Raw genomic sequence first — 17,740 nt, forward strand, 5'->3', positions numbered from 1 at the left:
CCACTTCTTACTGTGTAGGTCCCAAGGTTCCAGACAGCAATCTGACAGGTGGGAAAGGAAGCTTCCCCGTGAGGTTAAGAGGAACGAAGTGTAGGAGCCTTGATGGTCTCATTCGTACATTATTCAGTATTTATTCACTTATTTATAAACACCTACATGTTGGCTGCTCTTATGGAGTTTCAAATCTAGAGTGACAGGCAGACTGATCTACGAGGAGCAATTGACCAATGGTATGAGACGGCACGAAGTCATTAATGTAACACAAAGCCCTGAATCCCACTTAGTCCCTCAAAGAGACTTAACAAAACATTGGTTGTGCATCAGTTTAGTCGAACACTAAAACTTCAGTGGAGAGCGAATGCCATTAAATGAAGGAAGTTGGGGACAAACAAGGGATTCGGGCAGAACGCTGAACTGAAGCAGGCCATGACAAGAACGAGGAACTGATTAGTGAGTGGGAGGAGAAGGAACACCTATGTAGAGAAAAACGAAAAATCAGGAGTGTACTCCGCACTTGTTAAATCTAAACCCCCACGGCGAAAGGAACACCTCAACCCAATCAACTGCTGCAGAGGGAAGGAGACCAGCACTGAATCCTCAGCCTCCCGACCCACCACGCGCCGTGCTGCTCGCCCCGCCCCCTTGTTCCACGCCCTCCCCGCAGAGCCGCGTGCACGTGCACAGCGGATCCCGCCTCCTTCCCTCTCCCCACCAATGAGAAATGGCGTCGTAATCCGCTACCGCTAGGTCACAGGTCACGTGACGCGTCTCCCCGCCCTCTCACCCTGCTTCCCCTAGGTTCTGAAAAGATGGCGAAGGTTTCAGAGCTTTACGACGTCACTTGGGAAGGTAACTGCGGGTGGGGCGGGCAGGGGAACACCAAAAGTTAAGGGAAGCGGTGCGGGACGTCTTCTGCCTTCGGGGAGCTGAATTCTCCGGTCTCTCTTCCGCACTGGAGTTCTCACTGAGCCGAGCTGAGGTGGTGGCTGAGGCTCACCTGTTCCTGGCCGGCCACCGACCTGTGTCTGCGGTGTCACTCACCAATTGTGTTCCTCGTTGGACCGATCTACCTCCGCGCCAGTCCAGGGATCCTGGGCAGATTTCTTTGGGAGGCGGGAGGGGCTGCTGAGCGGCGCGGAGGAGGCGGAATAGGTTCCTGCTGAAGCTTCTTTGCAGCCAAGAAATACGGGACCTGTAAGGTCTTTTAATTAAGTGCCGTGTAGTAAGGGTTACAAGTGTGCGCCGGAAAGGTGTGTAAAAGACCCAGGAACAAATCTATTCTGCATGCTACTTTACATTTCGCTCTCTCTTCAAAGCTGAGTGTCTGATTTCTTCCCTTTTTAATTACTCCGTGTCCCACTCCTCCATGACACACATTTGCCCACAACACATTTCCTTCTTATTCCGTACCAGGAATTCCTTTTCTGAAGGGGGAAAGAGCTGGTTATCTTGGGCGTGTTCTCAAGTGTGATGGACTTCTTTCGCCATCCTAGTTTAATGTAAGGTGGAGTGTGTTCTTTAAAACTGGAAGCAGTCAAACTTTCAAAACATTTTTTTCCCCTTCTCAAAATCTTGAGCGGCAGAACGTGCTTGAGAGAAGGGCCTTGAGTTTCGCTAATGCGTGAAATTTCTGTAATTGACATTTATATTCCCAGCATTTAACAGTAGACTTCTCTAGCTTATTTAAGGAATGCCATCTTCCAATGGTTAGTGGGCTGACATCGTGTACTAAAAGGTATGTTAACTCATGGTGAATACATCTCTCCAGCATTACAAAGTTGCAAACATGTATGGGAAAAAGTAAAATTCTTTCACACTTGAGCAGAATTCAATGATTTATTATTGGTTTTGTGGCCTACAGCACATTGTGAACCTCAGTGTTTCTACCTGTATTGGAGAATGCCATTATATTAAACAAAAATATTAAGTGCTTAGTGCTAGCCAGATCTTGGATATATGACATCAAGTCACACACAGCCCCTACCTTCATGGAGTTCACAGTCTAATGGAGAAGACAAACCTGTCAGTGTGTAGTTTTAAAAGACTTGTCAGGATCTATTTCTTAAGCTGGATGATAGATGTGTAGCTGCTGTTTTTAATGCTTTTAAAAATGTTTTGAATATATCATGCTTTTATTTTTAGAAAGTGCCGTTTTGAAGGCGTGTCAGGATAGGTTTCTTAGATGATAGTATCAAGTACCTAGTCGAGGAATGAGTAAATGTGTACTACCAGGCAAGGTGATTAATACCACGGAACTTGGAATACCCTGTGGGCATTCTGAAAGGAGTGATTTAATTAGATTTAGAAGAATAAATAATAAGTACTTCACCAGTTTGTTGAGGAACAAAAAATAAAGCATGTTAAAGTGCTTTTAAACTAAGTACTGTATAAAAAGGTGATCTGGCTCCTACCCCATGTCTCTAGCTTTGTCTTAAGCTACTCTCCCTCTTACTCTGAGCTGGCAGTGCTGACTTTTGTTGAATTCCCTAAATGCGCCACGCTTCTCTTGTATTAGGGCTGGACATATGCTACTAGTGGTGTTCTTCCCTCATTGCCCCACTCTTGTCCCAATTATAGTTTATCATTTCTCAAAATCCCCCTCAAAGGTCATGTGTTTCAGAGAGGAGCTTTCCTTGACTACCCCACAGCCCTTCTCCATCCCTCCACCAGCATTTTAAAAAGGAAAAAAAAACAAACACGACAAAACCAAACAAGCAACAAAACCTTCCCCTGGTCCTTTATGGGGTTTCATGCTCTGGAAGCGCTTACCCAACTGTGTTAGATTTTAAAATTTTCTGTCTCCTAGAATGAAGGGAGGGACCAGGCCTCTGGTTCTAGTGCCTGACAAATGAGAAGAACAGAGTATTTGTTGACTAAATGAATTAGTAATTGACTAATAATAAACATTACAATGTTTTACAGAAAAGAACATAAGTAATTTTTCTAGAGTTGGAATAATTTCTTTAGTATCTTAGATAGACTTAGGCAATTCCACTAGAAGATATGGTTTGCTTATTTGTGAAATAAGGGTTTAGATGGACCTTCCCAGAATTCTTTTTTAGGGGACTTTTAAGAAAGAGCAGTTGAGATTTTTCTTTCAGAAACTTAATGGAAGGACTTCCAGAGATAGCTTTTTGTTTGTATTTTTTAGGAGGGAATCTCAGTTGGATCTGTGTCCTTAAGAATTTGATTGAATAGTATCATGAATTAAAGTTGTGGAAATGGTTAGTTCAAAGAATACTGTAATTCTTGTGATAGGCAAAGTGATCACATATTTATAAAAGAACTAATTAGTGCCTTTAATATTCTCCTAGTCTCTTGGGTTCTATAGAATAAATTGAATATATCATTTATTCAGACAATGGAAAGTTACTAAGGTTTATTAGAGATTTGGAGGTGTGAAAGAGTTATAAGGAGGGTGTAGTCAGGTTTTTTGAGAATAGGGTATTTGGACAGGATAGGGATAGGATGCCTAGCACAATGCCTGGCATATAGTAGGCACTAAATGAGTATTTGTTGAAGAAATATCAAAAAGGAATTTTACTTGTTGACATTGGCTCTATGTCCTCTCTTTTTATCTAGTCCTTCAAACAACCACAGTTTTGTTTCTGTGCTCTCCTACTCCAGTATGGTTTCAAAGGCAACCTGATGCTGGGTCTGACCTGTGTACGTATGTGTTTTGTACGTATGTACTGCATTTGTCATTGCAGATCACCCTCTCTGAACAATTCTTCCCTTGGTTTCTTTTTTTTTTCAAGATTTTATTTATTTATTTTTAGAGAGGGAAGGGAGGGAGAAAGAGAAAGAGAGAAACATCAATGTGTGGTTGCTGGGGGCTGTGGCCTGCAGCCCAGGCATGTGCCCTGACTGGGAATGGAACCTGCGATGCTTTGGTTCACAGCCCACGCTCAATCCACTGAGCTACACCAGCCAGGGCTTCCCTTGGTTTCTTAATAATACTAAAGTTCCCATTTTCTTAGACTTTCCTTTGCTTAGTTCTCTACACTATTCACTTTTTAATTTTTGGTTTCTTTATTGCTTCTTTCCTTAGCCCTTTTAAATTTATTATTGGTGGTTATTAAACTTGAGATAAATAGACTCCTTGCTGTATAGGCATCGGTGTTAAGTGGTACGTGAATTCCCTGACATTATATGTAAAATTGAGTGTATGTAAACATGTACTTATTTTTGGGGAAACGGTGATTCAAAGGTCTCATCAACTTCAAAGAGATCTTAAAAAAGGTTAAATGTCTTCTTTGGGCAACCTCAACCACACCTAGTTTTATTTAGCCTATATGCTAAATAACATTAATTAAACATATACTTGAATACTTTGCACCAGGCACTGTTCTAGTTCTTGAGGATACAGTTCAGAACAAGACTTGAGAGTTCAGTGAGAGAGAGGGAGGGAGGGAGGGGACAAGATCTGTTGACTCTGGTAGGTAGGCTTGAACCTGCAACATTTGGGTGTACAGGACAACATTCCTACCAGCTGAGCCACCCAGCTGGGGCTCTTCTTCCTCTGTTGAAATAATCTTGAAAACCCTTGTAATTTCCTGAGTGCTAGGGTTGATAGGAACATTTTTTTTACAATATTTTGTCTTAGTTCGTGGTTCCTGACACAAGAACTTCTAAGACATTAGAATTTCTAGAACCGTGTCTTTTTGTGCACTGTTGAGGTGACTGGTGGCTGGATAGATTCAGGATGGGGTTGGTCACTAGAAAGACCAAGGCATGATTAAGGGTTTTCAGCCTACCTCTTGACTTCTGGGAGGGGAGAGGATTGGAAGATGGAGTTAATCACCAATAATTCAGTCATTCCTGTAGAAGGAAACCTCTGTAAACCCCCCTAAACTACAGGATTGGAGAGCTTCCAGGTTGGTGAACACATCAAGGTGCTTGGAGGGTGACATGCCCAAAGAGGTCATGGAAGTGCCTCTGCTCTTCACTTCCATTGGGCTGTTTCTGAGTTGTACCCTTGAGAACAAACCAATAATATGTAAAGCACTTTCCTGAGTTCTGTGAGCCATTCTAGCAATGATAAGGGGGTAGGAGGAACCTGGGCTTTACAACCAGTTGGTCAGAAGTAGAGATGGCCCTGACTTGTGATTGGTGTCTAAAGTGGGTGGGGGCAAGCTGGTGGTACTGACTGAGTACCCTTCACCTGCGGGTGTGATGCTAACTAACTCCCTGCAGTTGGTGCCAAAATTGAGTTGAATTATTGGACAGCAAGTTGGTGTTCAGGGACTTGGAGAATTGATTGGTGTGGGGAAAACTCCTGACACATTTGGTGTCAGAAGTGTTCTGTGGGTAGGAACAGTTCCTAACAGTGTATGAGAAGGTGGATTAGATACAGACACTAGAGTTTATACTGTGAATTTAACAGTTTTCTAGATAGACAGTATACTGCTACATTGTTTTAATCCTATTTTCCTAATCTCATTTTTAAGAGTATTTTTAGTCAGATATTCATCACTGGATTTAAATAAAATAGCACTATTTGTTTTTGATTTCTGTTTACTAAATGAATAGGTTATGTTGTTTTTTCCAACATTAGTTTGATATCAGTAATTAAATCAGTAACAGTGTTGCTAATACATTCTTATTTTGGTAGTTAAAACTATGCAAGCTATATAACTTGATGAATTTAATGGGATAAAGCTTGGAGATGCATATTTGTGTGTGTGTGTGTGTGTGTGTGTGTGTGTGTGAGAGAGAGAGAGAGAGAGAGAGAGAGAGGGAGAGAGAGAGTTTTAAGCTGTTGTCTGCAAAGCATTTGTGTTTACTAATACTTTGGCATTCTAACTTTATTTCTTGAGATCTTCATGTCAAGAACCATGTGTTTTTAACCAGGCACAGGAAATATATCTCCATGGTGGTTTTGGTTGATACTGAGATTACAAAATATTATACAATAACAGTTTTATGAGAGATTTGAAATCATTTCTAGCAAACATAAGTTCTGTATTTTAAAACTGTTTAGTTAATAAATTTCCATGTCAGGGTCTCAAGGAAATTATACTGCAGCTCTACTTGAGTATATTTTGAACCTACCAATGTTTAATTTGGTAAAAGACAAATGGTTTTCTTCCATCTAAATTTTAAAGGACTATGCTCTTCCTTTTCTCTCTCCTTCCTTCTTCCCTCCCTTGCTCACTCCCCCTCCCTCTCTTCCCTTCACTCAGTCGCTCCCCTCCCCTCTCATTATGTCTTTTTATTATAAAGTAAAATAGAATGAAAACAAAATCACACAGAACAAATTTACTACTGAATTATTTATTACAAAATGAACACCCGTGATACCACCATCCAGGTTAAGAACTAAAACTTTGCCATCCTTCCCAGAAGTTCCTCCTGTGCATGCCTCTTGCCAATCATAGCTCCCTCGTCCTCTCCTTAGTAATCATTATCCTGATTTTTTTAGCTAATACCCACTTGCATTTTAAAATAATTTTATTGCCCAAATGTATATCCCCAGACATTATACTTTGATCTTGCCAATTTTTATAAAGTTTGATAAGTTTTAAAAGTCTCTTTTGACATTTAGGTTCCCATTCTGTCCCTTTGTTTTCCTTAAAATTTACCTGTTGAAGAATGTGGGCCATTTTCTAACATGCAGAATTGGTCATGTTGCTCTTGTTTTTAGTTCACCTGCACCTTCAAAAATCAACTTCTACTTCTTAACCATGAAATATAAAGCCTTTTAGAAACTAAATCTTCTTTCTACCTGCTCATCTCCTGATCCCACTCTGTTTCTTTAATTCTACCTACCAAGAGGAGTTCTGTCTGTGGGAAGTAACCTACTTTTCTGTTTGCCTGCTGAATTCGTCTACTTTTAAGATTCAGTTCAAGGTTATTTTCTTGTGCAGAGTGAGAGTCAAGATGATTTCTAGGTTTCGGTAGAAAGAATTACTGTATTAATTTGTAATTTTCTAAGACCATTTTTATATATTCATCTAGGGTCTGTTTTCACCTTATGATGATTTTTGTTTTTTATAGACTTTGAACTATAGAGACTCAGATAATGCATATAAAAGTAGTGAAAATCCCATGTGCTTCTGTTATATTTAGTCTCAAGGGGTCTAATGTATCCTTTATTTAACTGATTTGGCAACAGGTAATTAAACTTCTAAAATCTATTCATCATCTGTGTCTATAGAAGAAGGTGGTACTTCAGATGAGTGTGTAAGATTTTCAGAGGTAGGAAGAAGGCACATATGTGGTTGGTGAATTGGACAGTTAATTCTATGTTAACTATATAAAAGAAGAATCTTGTTTACTGGCTTAGTAGTCTTTCCCACCCCCACCCCCCAGTTATCTCTATTATTATCAAAATGCTGTTTTTTAAAACTCAAGTTTTCTATTGTATTACAATATGTCAGGTTGTTTTCTTGACTTTTGTGTTTGCTAGTGCTTTTCTCCTTACTTTACATTATTTATATTATTATTGTAAATATAATAAAAATATCTTTTGTTCTCATTTTTAGCTGTTTATTTCCTTTGCACAGTTTTACATTTTATGTATCTTTATACATTCTATGTATTGTTGTAGTAATGTCATGAAGGAAGTTTTGTGAGGAATAACCCTTCAGTGCTGATAGCCTCATATGATACTCTGATTATAAAAATCTTATATTGTTGAGACAGTAGGTCAACTTCAGGAGCACCTTGAATTTTTTAGCTTTCTATGTCTAACTTTATGCATTTTTCTGGGAAAATGATTCCTAGCTTTTATCAAATTCTGAATATTGTCTGTAACCTCAAAAATGTTAAGATATGTAATAGCTTAAAGGGATAGAGGATCTTTGTAGCAGACCCATGCCATTCATTACTTGTAAGTAGTTGTAATATCCATTACAATGCTTTTATAGTCTTCCAAAGGATCTGTTTTTCTTGTTAAATTGGCATTATGCTTTTTAAATTTTGGGATACATGGACTTTTAAATTAATGTGAGTTTATGTTCTTTACCAGAAAGGTTGCCTTCATTTTCTCAATTTCTGCATGTTGATTAAATATACGATATTTTACCACGTATAATGTGCTCCCGTGTATAATGCACACGGTTTCTTTGTGTGCATTACACATGGGGTTATTATACCCATTGTTATACCCATTGCATGTAATCATTGTAACCATGTATAATATGCATTCTTATTTTTCCCCAAAAAATTTGGGGAAAAAAGTACACATTATACATGTCAAAATGTGGTATTTATAATAACATGTTTTTGCTTTCAGAAATGCGTGATAAAATGAGAAAATGGAGAGAAGAAAACTCAAGAAATAGTGAGCAAATTGTGGAAGTTGGAGAGGAACTAATCAATGAATATGCTTCTAAACTTGGAGATGATAGTAAGTTTTTTAATGTATTACGTTTATGCTCAGCACATGTCTGTTTACTGTTCTTGGTTTGTTTAAAAACCTTCTTTTACTATGTTTTTTCTAGTGTTCATATCAATCTATTTGTGATTTGTCACTTTTGAAATAACTTCTCAGGAAGACTAATGATACTTTATTTTGAGAAGGCTTTATAATTGTTAGTAGTGAGGTTATCAACTAGCCATTTTTGTTTTAAAGCTCACGGGGCTGCAGTCCTGATATGGTCAAAATGTATTTCATAAAGAATCATTTAGAACAGTAGAGGTAGTAGGTCATTGGAGATTTTTTTTTTACTTGATAAGATTAAATATTTTACTTTGCTGAAAGTGTATAAGGATGCTTTCCTAATTGCTGATATAATACAGTAAATCAATTTTTAGTTCTAAGTACTATTCTCTAAAATATCAAACAGGAGGAATTTATTATCTACTTTCTGTTGGGAGATTTTCATGGTAAATTTAGTTTTTTTTTTTTCTCTCTGTGTGTATCTAGTTTGGATCATATATGAACAGGTGATGATTGCAGCCCTAGACTATGGTCGGGATGACTTGGCATTGGTAGGTATTTAAACTGATTATATTTTATATTTAATATGCTTCATGGATCATATATAAGCAGTAAAGACTTTAATGTATGGCTTGTATAGAATGCTTTCTATAGCTGGTTTTCAGTGCTACTCTTTGGAGTAGGTAGGACTGAGTAGGCACTTTGACCATAGTATGTTCTTAAACCTTAACAATCCTGACAAGTAGATATTTAGTATCCCAGTTTAACTGAACAGGTTAAATTAATGGGTGAAATTTATCTGCTAATGGGTAGATTATGCTATATTACAGAGTTTATAGTAAGAAACAGACAGTTTAAAACACGTTTATATTTTGGGTTGTCGAATGACTTTCATAGTATATATTGTTGAAAACTGTTTTGCAATATTGTAAATGTGTACCTTAAATTATTGTAAAATCCTGACATATACAGAGCATGACTTGAATTACTAATACTGCTTTTAAAGTAGAAGAATGATAATAGCTATATTTTGCACTCATCTGCTAGGTACTATGCTAAATGCTTTATTACATCATGCTTTGCTTTTCACAATTATTTCTTAATTTGTGTTTAATATTATCATCATATTCATTTTGTAAACAGGAAACAGAGGTTTCTGTTTTTTTGTTTTTATAATTCTGAGTTCTTAAACTACTTCATATTCTTTCCTCAGTTAAGCCAAAGAGTTTTATATAGAAACAGAAAATAGACATACCAGGAGAACACATGCATTGCTGACTTAGCATTATCCTTTTCGAGGTAATTACATTGGGTTGGCTATACACATAATTTCAGTGGAGCTGTCAGTGGTAAAAAGTATTCCGCAGAACCTTTTTGGATTACTTTTAGAACCTATGACATAGTTTTTTGAATATTCACAGAAGTAGCTTGTATCTTGAGGGAAATTTTGAAAAATTTTTTTGAAATAGCCAAAGCTATTTGATAAAATAGATCAGATTAGATAATATTGATAAACAAATCAGGAGATCAAATTAGATAACTCTTTGTAACACTATGTATTTTTTAATGTTTCAGAATTTTTACACAGCTTGATTGACTGACCTAGTAATATGAGTTTGCATGATGTCAAAGAAATAAATGAACATCATTTTCAGTTCTGACTAACCTGAATATTTTCCTTAGCATGGCAAGTGTTCAGCCACACAGTTTGAAGGTGTATCTCCATGTACTTCTATTACTAGTTAATAGTTTTTTTCACTATAGTCACTTTTTCTGTCATTTATGCTTTAGCACACTAGAATTGACCATTTGTATAATCCTTACCATTTCTAGCATATCTTAGACTCTTACAGTCTCTCATATTGTTGATAACATAGTAGGTACTCAGTAAATATTTCATTTATTTATTGAGTTGATGGGTGAATTATGGATATTTGCCTAAAAGAGACTGGTACTTCATAGATGAGGTGTCTGTATTTTATGATCCCAAATGATCCCACACATTTTATGTGTGTACTGACAATAAGATAATATATAATTTCAACAGGGAAAAATTAAGCAAAGTGTTAGTAGTACTTGCTAGGGACTTGAGAGTACTGCCAAAGAACTTAATTTTTATCTAAAGCTAATGTGTATTTAGGAAGAAAATACCAGGAAACTGTTGGAGGCATATAAGCGGGGCCTGACACATTATGTAAGCATTTTTAAGGAGTAGTAGTATGGCAGTATTTCAAGAGTTATTAGTGGACATATGGTCTGCCCATTTTCCCAGTTATTAGTATGCTAATGTCTGAGAACTGATTGTTTCTCTCACTGTAATTTCAGAGTTCTCCCTTCACCTCATTATTCATTAGATTAATTTCATTTCATGTCATTGGATCACTAATGAAATTATTTAAGATACATTGAAGACTTATGTAGGCCATTCCTTGTAGCCCATTTAGTATATGTAATATAATAACTCCTTTGCAAGTCTTTTTTTACCAATTATTTTTTTAGTTTTGTCTTCAGGAGTTAAGAAGACAGTTCCCTGGCAGTCACAGAGTCAAGCGACTAACTGGCATGAGATTTGAAGCCATGGAAAGGTAACTGAATCTTGTAAAAAGTGTGATCCTATTTTAAAATGTCAAACATGGGTCCTACCTTTATATTCTTCTACACTTTGGGCAACATCATTGATTGTGTAAGATCTCTTGCTTCTGAGAGGGTGCTTCTCAGAATAAATCCTGACGTTTACTCCCAGTAAATAGGATTTGATATAAAAGTGTAATCCACTTTACCATGTCTGGTCTTGTGAAATTGAGATTATACTTTGTGGTAAGAACTGGCTTCAAGGTTCTAGGATTTATTAGCTATTTCCCTAGCAAATTATTTAACTTTAAGGTTTTTCAGTCTTATTCCTCTAGAAAGCAAGAATATTGCCAACTTTTCAGGATTTTGGGGGGAATTAGTAATGATATATATATGTGGGACCCTCATAGACACTCAAAATATAGAAGCTATTATTTTATTGAGATATAATTGACACATAACATGGTATTATTTCAGGTGTGCAACTAATGCTTTTATAACATGGGGGTGCATATATCTTCTCAAGATAGTGCTTTTGTGCATAGTGAAATGATTATAGTAAGTTTAGTTAACAATCACCTCCCATAGTGATAAATATTTTTTCTTGTGATGAGAACTTCTAAGATCTACTCTCTTAGCACTTTCAAATATACCACACATATAACTGTTGCTACAGTTACAGTATTGTAACTGTCCCAGTTACAGTCCCAGGACTTATTTTGTAACTGGAAATTTGTACCTTTTGACCTTCTTCACATATTTTGTATATCCTGTACTCCCATCTCTGTCAATCACCAATCTGTTTTCTGTATATATGAGTTCAGGTTCTTTTTGATTCCATATATAAGTGAGGTCACACAGTATTTGTTTCTCTGTCTGACTTATTACACTTAGCATAATGTCCTTAAGATCCATCCAGGTTGTCATAAATGGCAGAATTTCCTTCATTTTTATGGGAAAATACTATCACATTTACATATGTCACAAACACACTCATCTCTCGATGGACACTTAAGTTGTTCCATGTCTTGTCCATCGTAAATAATGCTTTTATAACATGAGGGTGCATATTATCAAGATAGTGCTTTTGTTAATGGTAGTTTTATTTTTAACTCTTTAAAAAAGATTTATTTTATTTTTAGACAAAGGGGAAGGGAGGGAGAAAGAAAAGAAGAGAAACATCAATGTGTGGTTACCTCTTGTGCGCCCCCTACTGGGGACCTGGCCAGCAACCCAGGCATGTGCCCTGACTGGGAATTGAACCTGCAGCTCTTTGGTTCACAGGCTGGCGCTCGATCCACTGACCCACTCCATCCAGGGCTATTTGCAACTTTTTAAGGAACCTCCATACTGTTTTCTATAGTTGTACCAATTTCTATTCCCACAAACATTGCACAAATTTTCCCTTTTCTCCACATTCTTGGAGTCAGACTTGCTGCCATTGGGCTACAAGGTCACTCTTTTCTCCATGTTCTTGTCAACACGTATGTCTTGTCTTATTGGTAATTTCCATTTCAACAGGTGTAAGGTGACATCTTGTAGTTTTGATTTACATTTTCCTGATTAACAGTGACATTAAGTATCTTTTCATGAACCTGTTGGCCATTTCTGTGTCTTCTTGGGAAAAATGTCTGTTCAGCTCCTTCATTCACCTTTTACTGAGTTTTTTTTTTTTTTTTTTACTGTTGAGTTATATGAGTTCTTTATGTATTTGAATATTAACCCCTTATCAGGTATATGATTTCTACTTTCTTGTGTAGCTTGCCTCTTCATTTTGTTGATGTTTTCTTTTGCTATGTAGAAGCTTTTTAGTTTGATGTATTTTCACTTGTTTATTTTTGCTTTTGATACCTTTGCTTTTGGTGTCAAATCCAAAAAATCATCACCAAGACCAGTGTCAGCTTACCCCCTATGTTTTCTTGTAGAAGTTTTGTGGTTTCAGGTCTTATATACAGGTCTTTAATCCATTTTAAATTGATTTTTTGTTTATGGTGTAAGGTAGTGGTCCAGTTTCATTCTTTTACATGTGGCTGTCCAGTTTTTCAACACTTTCTTAAAAAGACTATTTTTCATCCATTGTATACTTTGAGTTCGTTTGTTGTAAATGAATTAACTATATATGTGTTTGTTTATTTCTGGTCTCCGTATTCTGTTACGTTGATCTATGTGTCTGTTTTTATGCTAATTCCATACTGTTTTGATTACAGTAGCTTTGAAATATTGTGTGAAATCAGGAAGTGTGATACCTCCAGCTTTGTTCTTTTTCCTCAGGATTGCTTCGGCTATTAGGGGTCTTGTGTGGTTCCATACAAATTTTGGGATTATTCTATTTCCATGAAAAATGCCATTGGCATTTTTATAAGGATTGCACTGAATCTCAGTAGTATGGGCATTGTACCAACATTAGTTCTTCCAATTCATGAGCATGGAATGTCTTCCACTTTATTTGTCTTTAATTTTTTTCATCAATGTCATAGTTTTATTTTAATGTGCAGGGCTTTTACCTTTTTGGTTAAATTTGTTCTTAGGTATGTTATTCTTTTTGATGAAGTTGTCACTGGGTTTTCTTAATTGCTCTTTCTGAAAAATCATTATTAGTATATTAGTGATTTTCAACCGGTGTGCTTTTGCACACTGGTGTGCCACAATAATTTTTAAAACATGCAATACTTGATTATTACTGACTAGTTAGTCAGGGGCATTGACTTTTTTTCTTTCAGATTGTCAGATTAAAACATCACAACAACTAATAAAATAGCCATCTGGTGTGAATGAATCAAAATTATACCCCCTTTTTTGGTCAAATTGGCAAAAAATATATTTTTTCGTGTGCTGCAGAATTTTGGTAATTAGTTTGTGTGTGCCATGAGATAAAAAAAGGTGTATTGAAACTGCTGATTTTTTTGTGTATTGATTTTGTATCCTGTTAATTCACTGAATTTATTTATTATTTCTGACTTTTTGGTGGAGTGGTGTGCTATAGTAAGCTGTGATCATCCTTGTTTACCTGTCTTCCAACTTGGGGACAGTGGTTTGCACCATGACTTTAATTCTCTGATGGACCTAAGAGTTGCTGGTTTGTTCAGTTTAGGTTTCTTTTCTTGTGAGGATGGGAGTGACAGCTTCTAAGGTCTTTACATGCTATTCCAGGAACCAGAAATCTTGAGCTCCTTTTCATATAGTTATTGACCATTTCTCTATCTTTGGAGAAATATCTGTTCATATTTTTTGTTTTTAAATTAGATTGTCTTTTTATTATTTAGTTGTAAGAGATCTTTATATATGGTCTAGATACAAGCTTCTTATCAAATATATGATTTGCAAAATATTCTGTCATTCTTTTCACTTGTTTAATGCAGTGATTTTCAACCTTTTTCATCTTGCAGTGCACATAAACTACTAAAATTCTGTAGCACACTAAAAAAATACACTTTTTCACAGTCTGACAAAAAAATAGGTATAGTTTTGATTGATCCATACAAATGGCTGTTGCTGTGTTGGCTGTTACCATTTTTTTATTTGACATCTAAAAGAAAAGAGGTCAGTGACCCTAACTAAATAGTCAAGTATTGTGTGTTTTAAAAATTCTTTTGGAACAACAATTGAAAATCACTGGCTTAATGATGGCCTTTGATTAGAAAAGTTTTTGATATTTTATAAAGTCCAGTTTATTTTCTTTTTCTCTATTTTTGGTGTCATATCTATAAACCATTGTGTAATCCAAGGTCATAAAGATTATACCTATCTTTTCTTCTGAGAGTTTTATAGTTTTAGTTTTTACTTTTAGGTGTTTGACACATTTCAATTTAATATTTTTTAAGATGTGAAGTAGGTCACTCTTCATTCTTCTTAATGTAAGTAACCAGTTGTCCCATTACCATTTACTGAAAAGACTGTGCTTTCCTTATTTGTCTTGACACCCATGTTCAAAATCAATTAAATGTAAATGTGAGGGTTGATTTCCCGGCATTTAGTTCTGTTCCATTGATCTATATGTTTATCATATACCACACCATATTGACTCAACACTGTATTGATTCTGTGGCTTTGTATTAAGTTCTGACATTGGGCATTGTGAGTCCTTTAGCTTTGTTCTTTTTTTCTTCCAAGATCATTTTCTTTATTTTGAGTCCTTTGAATTTACACATCATTTTTAGGATCAGCTTATTACTTCTTGCCTTTTTAGCATGGTATTTCAGGTAAGACAGTTAACTTGTACCTCAAATGTAGTAGTTTTTTTCAAGCCAGATTTATTGATGTAATTTTTCTCAACTCCTTCACTCCCGGGCTTACACGTTTGTGCATGTGCACATTTTAACCTCTTTGGATCCTTTGTGTATGTAAGCAAAGGGCATAGATAAAGAAAAGTTAGCAAAAACTAATTTTGAATCAGAGAACAGAATGGAAGAAACCTGAAAGAATTGCTCCTGAATCAGTGCTCTACTCTATTATCACTTTTTTATTTCAAGTATTATGAATTCCTAGACCATTCTTAAAATATATGAATAGCAGAACACATTCCATAGTCCAAGATGAATGGTTTTTGAAAACTATATTATAAAGGATTGAGAGGTACTAGCTTCCAAAGCACACATTTTAAAATTTACCACCCCTTTCCAACCATACAAAATACTGATATGGTAGCAGTAATTTATTCTTAAGTATTCAGGTTTTCTAAGAATCTCAGTGAACTTCAATTTCTTTAAGCCTTATTTTATTGAAACTCATGTCACCATTTTACTTAGTAATGTTGTAATATTTTTATCTGAAAGAGTGTCTGTTGTATGTGACTTTGTCAAGTAGGTTTATTAATCATTGATTCTCACACATGATTGTGTACCTTAGACTCTGGAATTTTTTAAAAAATATGTAGTTGCTGTCCTTACTTTACTGAAATCAGTCTGCTGGGGGATATAATCCAGATTTTCTTAAAAAAGCCCTGTAGGCGAAAAGATAGGTGGGTATTAGAACATTGTTTTAGCCAACAGTGTTCTAATTTTTGTGGACCTTCAGTGTATTAGATTCTCTAGAGGAACAGAGTCAATAACATACAGAACCAAATATATATGTATGTGTACACATTCACAGATATATACATCTGTATACACATACACAGAAATATATGTATAAATGGAGATTTATTATCAAGAATTGGCTTACTTGGTATTGGAGGTTTTGAAGTTTCAGGATCTGCTCTCTGCAAGCAAGAGACCCAACTAAGCTGGTGCTATAATTCAGTCTAAGTCTGGAGGCTGAGAATTAAGGGAGCTGATGGTTTAAATCATAGTCTGAGGATAGAAGGGAGATGAGGTAGGATGTTCCAGCTCAGAAGTGAAGCAGTAAAATAGGGTTGAATTCCTCCTTTCTTCACTTTGTTCTATTCAGGCTCTCAAGGGGTTGGATGATGCCCACCCACATTGGGGAGGCAGTCTGTTTTACTGAGTTTATGGATTCAAATGCTAATCTCATCCTGAAACACCCTCAGACATACCCAGACATAATGTTTAATCTGGGTGCCCCATGACCAGTCAAGTTGACACATAGTTAATTTTAACTATCACACTCAGTTTTTACATAAATGTTCAAATATAAAACTAGGTATTAGTTCCTTATGTATGTAGTTTTTGCATAGCTATAAAACAATGGTTTCATATCTTTTTCTGTCATTTCTGATCTTTTCCACAGGTATTATAGTTGGAAAAGATTCCCAGGTGATTTTCATATAATGTCTTGTGAGAATCCCTGATCTGTAGCATTAATTTTGCCCTTGTTTGGTATACTTTATTGTCTTTATTATTTAGTGATTTTATTTTCTGTGTTTTCATTTAGTTGTAGATTCTTTATGAGGCTCACATACCTAAATGTTATATTACCATGTATTTGATGTCCAAACTATTTTTTTTTTATTTGAACTACTGCTGAGTCTGATTAACTTAGTGTTCAGGGATGTGGTTTGCCCTTCATGTAGTATGGACACATTTACAAATTAAGTCTGCTTTTATTTTTTTCAGTAGTTGGCTACAGTTAGAAGTATTCTTACCTATTAGTGTGGTTATAATCATTAATCCAGGGGTGGATGCTACAATTTTGGTGCTAGTGTATAGTTAAAAGATGGATCACATGGTTGATACAGAGTATTCATATCTATCATTAAGAGAAAAATGTAAAATTAAAAATTTCCCATAGAGAACTTGTGAAAAAAATCCCTACTATGTTTGTTATTCTTAGTTTTAGAAACACTGTTTGTTGTAAAAGTATTTAAACACTGTTTTTTTTGCTTTCTTTAAAAGTCCATATTCAGAAGTGGAGCAATTGATAGGAAGGAAATTATGAATATTGTTAGGAATTTCAGAATCACTCAGCTGTTTCCCTGCATCCTAATTAGGATAATCATAAATGAGTATATATTTAAATAAAGTTCTCTGTGTGGTTTCTTATGCATCCCTACTTTGATTCTGTACCACATAATATTAATTTTGGTTTCTTAGTTATAAACTGTCATATTTGATTATTTTTTCATTTGATAAATTTGTTAACTGTTTCCCTTATGAGATTTTATCCCAGCAAAGAGTAATTATTACATATGCATATTTAATAAAGGCTTTGGACTAAACCAGCTCAACTAAGAAAAGCTACTATTATAAATACTCATGAAGGGGAGTTAATACGTGACCATTTCCTTGTAAATATATTTAAAATCAAACTTTTTCATATGTTTTATTGGCTGTAATTCTGGGTATATCTAGGACCACAAAGATATCTCTTTGTGCTGCTAGTTTTTAC

At 35.7% G+C, this 17,740-nt stretch overlaps 1 protein-coding gene across 2 annotated transcripts in view; it reads left to right on the forward strand.

Moving 5' to 3' along the window:
* The first annotated feature begins 740 nt into the window (after nucleotides 1–740).
* EMC2 (ER membrane protein complex subunit 2) overlaps nucleotides 741–17,740 on the forward strand; it is a 39,242-nt gene continuing 22,242 nt past the window's right edge. Inside the window, exons 1-4 of one of the 2 annotated variants that reach the window (XM_028533905.2) lie at nucleotides 741–849; nucleotides 8,240–8,353; nucleotides 8,873–8,937; nucleotides 10,886–10,971. In XM_028533905.2, coding sequence (XP_028389706.1) covers nucleotides 810–849; nucleotides 8,240–8,353; nucleotides 8,873–8,937; nucleotides 10,886–10,971 — 305 coding nt within the window. In that variant the 5' untranslated portion in view covers nucleotides 741–809. The remainder of the gene's footprint in view (nucleotides 850–8,239; nucleotides 8,354–8,872; nucleotides 8,938–10,885; nucleotides 10,972–17,740) is intronic. The other variant, XM_028533906.2, reaches the window with a different exon arrangement.

The sequence above is a fragment of the Phyllostomus discolor genome, chromosome 7, assembly GCF_004126475.2.
Source record: "Phyllostomus discolor isolate MPI-MPIP mPhyDis1 chromosome 7, mPhyDis1.pri.v3, whole genome shotgun sequence".
In the NCBI taxonomy this organism is placed as follows: domain Eukaryota; kingdom Metazoa; phylum Chordata; class Mammalia; order Chiroptera; family Phyllostomidae; genus Phyllostomus; species Phyllostomus discolor.